This window comes from Merops nubicus, unplaced genomic scaffold (genome assembly GCF_000691845.1).
Source record: "Merops nubicus isolate BGI_N331 unplaced genomic scaffold, ASM69184v1 scaffold31127, whole genome shotgun sequence".
Taxonomy (NCBI): Eukaryota; Metazoa; Chordata; class Aves; order Coraciiformes; family Meropidae; genus Merops; species Merops nubicus.
This window is the reverse complement of record NW_008618872.1, coordinates 737-9,542: the sequence shown is the minus strand read 5'-3', so window position 1 is coordinate 9,542 and position 8,806 is coordinate 737. Positions and strand designations below refer to the sequence as shown.

The following is an 8,806-nucleotide window of genomic DNA, read 5'->3' as shown; positions in this document are numbered from 1 at the left end:
CAGGAATGGCAGCAGTTTCCTGCCAGAGGTGAGGACTTCCAGCCTGTTCCTCATTTCACTTTATGTCGTACTATCATAATCGCGTGTGAGAACAGGGCACTTGGACTGCTGTTTCCAGCTGTGGGATTTGGATGAGTGCAGCAATGCCAGCTCTGATGCTGTGTGAAGGAGGAGGCGATGATCATGGCTTTAGTGACATCTTTCTAGATTGGTGTTAACACACAGCACCATTCTGGACCACTTTGACTGGTTTTGGTCCATGTATGTCAACTGCAGGTTTTTGAACCTCTACTTTCCTTTAGGTTTTCCTAGTTTTTTTTCTCAGGTTTGCCTTTAGTAAGCCTGGTGAGGCACTGTCATTTCACTTTTGCCATTAAGTAGTCCTTCAAGATGGTAGAAAACAAAACACCTGGAAGGATTAGTGCTTAAATCTTTTACATGTGCATTTTTGTCCCTTCAAGATTCAACTGAGCAAATTGGTTTCCTTGCAGCTGGGGCACTTGTGTTGCAGCAACCTTTTACAGTCATCCAAAATACCAAGTGCACCAACTGCAGAATTACTATTTACTGATTTGGCCTTAAAAGATCTTAAAGCTTTTGGTTTACATATGCCACAAAAGAATGCAGTAGAAATTTGTAGAAAAGGAGATTCCCGTTGGCCAGCTGAGGTGTTTGAGAATGTGTTTCTCTGTATCGTTATATGCACCTAAGTACAGATGGGTGGTTAAATGTGCAGAGCCTGAGTCTGTTATAGTTTGGATGGAATGTGGAGCACAGTGTGCTTTGTGCATTTGAGAATTTGTTGGGAATATCACTGAAGCAGCACCAGAGTAAAAGAGCACAAAGGCAGTTCATCTTTTGTGTCATGTGGGGAGGTGTGTTGGGGTGGGCAGCAAGGTTTGAATTTCTTCTTCCCTGGGGACCATTGTCTTCAGAAGCTGAGTGACTAGAGAACCAATTAACTTGATAGCCTCACAGCACTGCAAAATAGTTGGAGAGACCAAAGATATTTTTAGCCTTTTAAAATTATTTTTTCTTTTGTTAAAACATTTGTCTTTAATTTAATCTACCCAATTTCTCCCTGATACTAGATAGTTAAGACAGACTTTCTGGCTGCTAATTCAGAGAAGCTTTACCCTTCCCTATCTTTTTGTAGTATATGAAGAACAGAGCACACAGGACTTCCTCTGTCATAAGAAAGCACAGGATGACAGAATAACAATTTGGAACTATTGAAGGGCATTTTTAGGGCAGATGTTTGTGCCGCGGTTTGGGGTCAGGGCAGTCCCCAGAACCGTAACAGACACTCTCTCCCCTCTCCCCATCCCCGAAAGGGAAAAGGAATAAGAGAGAGAGAGAGACTTGTTGATTAGAAAAACCAGTTTTAATACTACCACTAGTAATAATAGTAATAATGATAATAAATTAGGCTATGTACAAATATATACAGATATACAATGTTAGTTCCGAACCGAACTCCCACCAATGGCAATATGTCGCCATCACTCCTGGCTGGGTAGAAGCCCCCCAGGGAGAGGGTTCCAGGTTGGACTCTGCCACAGACAGCAACAGGGCACAGGAACTGGATTCTGGAACTCAGTTCAGGAGCATAGGAGTTGAGATAAAAGGCAGGATGGATGAATTCCTCCTCAGATGCTGTCCACTGCAGCAGCAGCAGCCTAGCAGCACGAGACGGAAGAGAAGAAGAACGGCAGGGGGGGCAGAAAGGCAGCCCCCCCCGAACCTCCCCCCTCCTGATCCTCCATCTTCTACTGGATATGCCAGCTGTGGCATGGAACACCCCACTGGTGAATCTTGGGGTCAGTTATTCTGTCTGCTCGTCCCCGCAGGTGTGGGGTGCTCTCTGCTCCCCTCCTTGTGGGATCCAAGCTTAGCAGTGGCCTTGGTCTGCACACCAACCCCTGGCAGTCACTCTAAACATGGAGTGTTATCACTGCTACAGCCAGATAGTTTATGAAAACGCTGCTAACTCAGAGCAGTTAATTAGAAGAACTTTAGCTAAAAAGTAAAATCACAGAGCAGAACCAGCTCTGTTTACCCCAAACCAGGACACCTAGCCATAATAAGCTGTTCTGCACACGTTCTGTGTACTGCAGTTTGAGGTGTATCAGTGAAAAGACTGTAGAAGGCACTTACACATACATGCTTCTCTAAGTAAGGCAAGTGGATCGGCACTCATGAATCCTTGTATAGGACAAGCACGCTTTCTGAAATAATAAATGGGGACCTCTTGGACACTTTCGTCAGTCTCTGGTTTAAGTTTCTTTCATGACCACAATTCCTTAGCTCGGAAACATAGGTACTCTGTGAGAGTGTCACCACAGATGGCGAATAGAATGGTGGAATCTGCAAGGAGCATCCTGAATAAATTCCTCCCAGACATTTATATCTACACAGATCATATGAAAGGGGTCAGCTCTGGAAAGTGAGTATCTAGTATTCACAGGGAACAGAAAAGTCATTCTGCATTTGTTCATCTGCTAGGGCATTCTGGTCTGTAATTTTATTGAGTTTTAGACCATGATATTCTATTTTGCTGACTTCAACTAAATATTCCTTACAGGGAAAAAACTGAAGGATCACTAGAGCCATTTGTTTTACTTATGGTACAGGGATAGAAGTTGTGTTTCCTTAAACAAGGAATGCAATACATCATCACTGCCACTCAAGGCAACTTGAGCTTTCTTCAGTTTTAAACCTCTTGCTTTGAAGTGAGTTTGAGTTAAGAGGTGGCGTGGTATTTTGTGAAAACCATCATTCAAACTTGATTGTACAACTTCTGATGTAAATGGTAGTATTAAGGATGGGACCAAACTGGTTTAGAAAGTGTTTGAGCTGTATGGATTGTCTTCTGTTTTACCATTACATAAACAGTTGAAGGAGTGTCCTTTTGCCAGCAAGGACTGGAAAACTGAGACATAAATTTACTGTATTTCCACAGATTTTGTTGCTAGCAGAACACAGAAGTGATGAATGTGATTCAGACAATTTTATGGATATTTATCATCTTTGTTGTCCTCTTGTCACTTTTCATTGAGGGTGAAGGAGTTCTAGATAACATTTGTCTTCAGTCTGTATGCTCAAATCTGAACATGGATACTGTCTTTGACTGTTTCTCCTTTTTGAAATATTACCTTAAAGAACACTTGTTAGTTTTACAGATTTACAAATCTAAAAATTGTTGACTGACTTTTAAGTATTTTCCCTCTTTTGCAATCCTTCATCATATTTAATATCCCCGGTTAGCAAGTCTTGCGGCTCCAAACTGTTAACAGTGATCAGAATTGAAAAAACTTTTCTGGGAGCTGTGTGCTCTGGGGTCTTGTTTTGGTTTTGTCTGTTTGTAAAGTCAAAAGGTCAAATGAATTGGGACAGCATTGTTAACGTTTACTGCTTGCATGGGTAGCCCATGCAGGGGGATAAACAATAGCATGGGAAGAGGAACTGAACCCTCTCCCTCCACCTTGATGGTGCCTGGGGCTTGATGCTGCGTTGCTGCCACATTCAGCATACGCACAGCACCAGTATGATTGCTGTATACCTGATACTAACTTAGTTCCATTTTGGCACAGCTGTTTTTTTACCTGGTTCCCAGTGCTTGTGTGTGTGTCTTGGCAGCACGGGGAAGGAAAGCAACATGCCTCATTGTTTCCAGTGCTGCCTGTGATGATGAGGGAGACCAGCAAGGACTAGTTCAGCCCCTTCGTGCCCAGCCCAAACCAAGCCTTGATTTCAAAATATAAAGTGTTGAACAATATATCCCTTCTACAATGCCAAAAGCTTCAGGAAATACATTATTTGAGCAACTTCTTCCACTTCCAATGTCTCTCTAACCAAAGACTTCGTGGTTCTGTTTTGTGCATTTGCAGCAAAAAGTTTGTCTGTGCAGATGTTTTCTAATGCTATGTGCACATAAATAAGGCACTGGGTGAATTTAATTTTTATTTAGGTAAATTGCTGTCTGCTACTGAACAGTAGCAAAATCTGCCAGGGGTTATAGCTGTTGAGGGATGCTTGTCCAAAAAATAACATCTTTCATACTGTTGTTGTCTTGCTGTCTAGATCTCTTCCTCTTTCAGAGGAAGGACAAGAGAAGGGAATATAAACATCTTTAGCATACTTTCTGTGTTGCTCAGCAAGTGCAGGCATTTAAATATGGGTGGTAATCACTGATAGCTTTTTGTTCCTGCCCTACCAAAATGCCTCTGGATGAACTGTTGTTTTTCTGGCACTGAGAGAGCTTGTGTGTATTTGTGTTTGGAGTGTGTTTTTATGGTCTGTGGATGATGGTGACATTCCTTGCAGTTTTGGGCTAGTAGGACTATTTCAATTAAGAAGTTTAGGTGGTGGAGGCAATAAGAATCCAGCAATCTGGAAAATCTGTATATGGACTACAGTGAACCTTATTTTGAATGGCTAGCATTGATGCTCTTCCAGAGCCTATAAACAGGAGGATCTTGTGACAGGTTTTTTTTTTTTTCAATCCTTAGAACTTTTTGATTTCTCAGCAAGCTGTACTCAGCCATCTGTCACTTTTCTTGTAGGAAAAGTGTTTCTTAACTCTCCCTATAGTGTTTGGTAAGATTTTAAGCTCCAAGGAAAACAGAGGAGTTTTTTCTTTGTTCAGACCATATGTTCAGAATTCTTATGTGGTTGTAATGATTTGGGTGATACTGAACTGAAAGTGAAAAGAAGCTATAGGAGTACAGAAAATGTGGATCAAACTTTTTTCTGTTCTCCTGCTTCGTGCCATGGCTATAGTCTAATCTTGCTTAATATTGAAACTTAAAGGGAAAGAGCTCAGTCCCTAAAGAAAATCAGTTTTGTTTTTGAATGCCACAAAGAAAAAACTACAGATACCTTTGAAATGTTCATCAAGCATAGGTTTAATACATGTGAAAGATAATGGTTTTTATAATAGAGGAGGGTATTTCTGAGGTTTGGATGTTTTGTTTTGTTTTCTTCTTTCCCTTTAAAGAGTTTGTGCCAGGAATAGTCAGCACAGTGGGTTTGGTGCAAGTGGCACTGGGCTTAGCTTTTAAATACTGTTGTTAATATTTTGTCTGAGGTGAATCAAATGTATAGAACAGGAAATTTGTCAGCAAGTTCACATCCCCAGTATTGTCCTATGAGAGAAGATGAGCTGCGAGTAGTTCTTGGCTCATTGCTCATTTTTTGTCCGTAAATCAAATACACTTTTTCCCATTCTTTCAGGTCACCAGGTTTTGGCATGTGCCTTACTGCAGAAACCATCAATGGAACTATTCTTAGTGCTGAGCTCGCCTCAAACCCTCAAGGCCAGGGAGCACCTGTGCTTCCTGAGGAACTGGGCCAGAACTGTGCCAAGCTGTTGCTTGATGAGATCTACAGGGTAAGTGGCTAGTGTATTTTGTGTGTATAGCTGTAGGGGAAGAAGATAATATATTGGTAGAGGAGGAGGTGGATTGGGGGCACCCTCAGACAGCTTCATATCCGTACTGAGAAATGATCTGATGCTACCAGTGTCTTCTTCATCCAGGTAAGGAATGGTTTTCAGTTATTCCGTTAACAGTGTAATGACATACTGGACCATGTTATTTCCTGTGTCCAGGAGAGGTCACTATGAGTCATAGCAGTGGCAAATGTTTCTTTTCTTGCTTTTTGTCTGCAGCAGAATTCCGTTGGCTTCACATGGCCCGTTACTGTTTTTTTTTAATAACAAGTTGAGGGCTCTTAAACTAGTGGTTCGAATGGGGCATTAGGAGCAGGAAAACATACGATGAAGAAGAAAGGGGGAAGAAAGCAGCTAGATTCAATGCTGCCTGCTTTATGGTGATAATGACAAAGTCAAATGTGCCAAGATCTGTTGGTTGTATGAGGAATTGACCGAGTGGTTTGTTGGAAAGGAGCTGGGACAGTGTTTGCATAGGAATCTTGTGTAGCAGGCTTCCACAGCATAGTTTTAAAATTATTATTAAAACGTTTTTCATTAGTGCTGAAGAGTTTTAGTGGATAAGCAGCTTTCAGTCTTACAGATGATTTGGCATTTACCATCATTGCGAGTTTATGATTTAATAAAGAATCTGGGTGCTTTTGTGGTGTATCTCAACAAACGTTAAAGTTAGCAGTTCATAACCACATTTGGCCATTAGGAGGCAGTCATACACAAATTGTCCTCACTGTTTAAAAAAAAGTAATTGCTCTAAACTGGACTAACTTAATAGGACTTTGTGAAGTATTAAAAATGCCATTAGTGAGATTCTGTATTAGGCAATGTAGTAAATCTACAACTACACTTTAACAGTATAAATCCTATCCATGACTGTGGCAGGTTGCTTATCTGTGCCCATGTTATCTTTTCCTTTCCCTGCTGCAAAACCTTCATCTGTCTGAATTACCAACTTCCCACTTACTCCAGTCTTCCAGTATTTCGTCTTTGTTTAATCAATATATGCACTGTGTTGCTAGAGGACTGTCCCTTTCTAGCCCAGGGTTCTTATCTCATAGAAATGTCACAAACAAGTACAGACCCCTTTTGTTTTCTTGATCTGTCATTTCAAAATATATTTTGACCCTCTCTTGCCTTTTTTGATCGTGCTATCTGTTAAAACATTGACAGGTTACTTCTTGCTTGCAGAGGTAACTGTCAGTTTCCCTCTTTAGGGAATTTGTTTTTAAAAGGATGAATTTTTAGTTTTTCTGTCTGCAGAGAGCCTGTTCAAAGGACTTAGCATTACGCCTGAACCAGCAGGGAACTGGTCTCAGATTGCATGTGGCTGTCAATCAGGGTGAATATGAGAACAGTCAGCAATAATGTTACGCCAGATATATTTTCTGTTTTCAAAGTTTGCTTCATTGTAGCTGATAAATTCTGTCTCCAGCAGTTTTGGCTCCAAGTATCCTTTTTAACTTGCATTCAAGGTTTGTAAACAAAGAAAGCATTCTGGTTCTAATGTTCATATCCATCATAGTTAACATCTTTCTCGTAGAAAACCATTTACCATGCATATATGACTTACTACAGTCATATATGTACAAGAGCATGTGTAGTTCTACATACTTTTATGGGTGGCTCTTTCCCATAGCAGTTAAAAAAAAAAAATTCCCATTTTAAATATGAGGGGGAAAATGTTTTACATACGTAAAACCAGAAAAGTTAGCAGGAAGGGCTTAGGTGAACGTGTTTGAAACAATTTCTAACTTGCTGGTTTGCGCCTACTAACACTGAACAATTTGTTTGAATGTAGCTATATAGTTATCATAAAGTGCTGTCATTCACAGTGTCTTCAAAAGCACATGAACTATAATTAATGCCTATTTTCAATTTACTGCATATGAATTCTTCAGTGCTTATATTCTGTGATGTTAGAAGAGAACAGGTTGGGAGAGATGGGAGGGATCTTTTATGTGAGCTTGTTAATGGATTTCAGTTTAGCTGCGTTCTTTCCCCAGCCTGCCATGTGAAATGAATTTGTCATTATTACAAAATCTAGATTTTTATCTTTCTGATGCTTAAAAAATTGGGGTGATAATTCACCCTTTTAAGTGTATTTTTCTTTCTCATTACTCTCAGCTCATCCCAGTTTCTGATTTGTACAGAGGTTAATTATTGAAACATTTTGGTTTGCAGGGAGGCTGTGTAGATTCAACAAATCAGAGCCTTGCTCTTCTTCTCATGACCCTTGGACAACGGGATGTTTCCAAAGTCCTGCTAGGACCTCTGTCTCCATACACGTAAGCTGTTTTTTTTGGTTTAATTACCCAGTCTTGTTTAATGTCTAGTGTTATTGCACAGCTATTTTTTTGTATATGGAAGATTGTACTTGTGGCTATGAATAGAACAACTGGTACCTATCATCAAATGAGACAAGCGGTGTAAGTTGCCTGGTGTTTATTTCTACACATTAGAAGATGATTCCCTTGCTGTTCTGTATTATTGCTGGTTCTGAGAATTGCAGAGATGGGTTTTATTGTTGGTTCTTGGTCTTGGATTGTATGTGTACATCAGTTTGCTTTTTGTTGCTTAGTGTACACTACTGTGTATCTCTCTGTATCTGTGGTATTAAAAGGCATGTTTCAAATGTCTAGCCAAATGCTAAAGCTGTGATTGTTCATAGGAAACAGCTTGAGAGTTCAAGTCATGGAGCTATGTGCAATCCCAGATCTTTAGCCCTAGCAGACTTCTGTGTAGTCCTTCAGTCTCAATTTTTATTAAAGCTTTATCTTTGGTTCATAATGGTTCCAGTACCAAAAATTTCACTTGTTCTATCAGACTGACAAGTAATTGACTGTATCAGTTATTCCTGGAGACTGAGCAGTTTTCATTTAGTCAAATGGAGGAAGGGTTTTTTATTTGACAATGGCATCAAATAATAAGACTGTGAACTGTCCTTTTTCGGTTATCATGGTACCGGTGCTGTATACGTGAAAGGTACAGTACTGTGATAACTGAAGAATGGTGGTGCCATCACATGAGAGCTAGAAATTGTCTGGTATTCTCAACCCCTGAGATAATGACAACAACATTCGTCAGATTTTGAGGGGAAGACAGGGGAGCCTCACCTTGCACAGGGGTAAAGTAATGCCATGTAAAGTAAGTATCCATGTGAAAGGCTTATAAAGAATAGATATCAGTGTTTGAAACGTACAGTTAAGTGTATGAATTAAACCAATCACTTGTCATTGTACAGTCTTTATTTTTTTTTTTTGATAGTATGAAAGTCGTGCAAGTGCACTGATTTATTTTATTAGCAGGCTGATTTCAAATGAGTGGGTTGTCACTTATTGCAAGCTAGGAGTGTGCAGT

The 8,806-nt window shown here is 40.1% G+C and overlaps 1 protein-coding gene across 1 annotated transcript in view; it reads left to right on the top strand.

Annotated features, from left to right (window-relative positions):
* RCL1 (RNA terminal phosphate cyclase-like 1) overlaps positions 1-7,738 on the top strand; it is a gene marked incomplete at its 5' end in the record, with an annotated part of 17,120 nt that extends 9,382 nt beyond the window's left edge. The window contains 3 exons of the mRNA XM_008943614.1: positions 2,321-2,446; positions 5,236-5,392; positions 7,631-7,738. Of these exons, the coding sequence (XP_008941862.1) occupies positions 2,321-2,446; positions 5,236-5,392; positions 7,631-7,738 (391 nt within the window). The remainder of the gene's footprint in view (positions 1-2,320; positions 2,447-5,235; positions 5,393-7,630) is intronic.
* Positions 7,739-8,806: the final 1,068 nt, after the last annotated feature.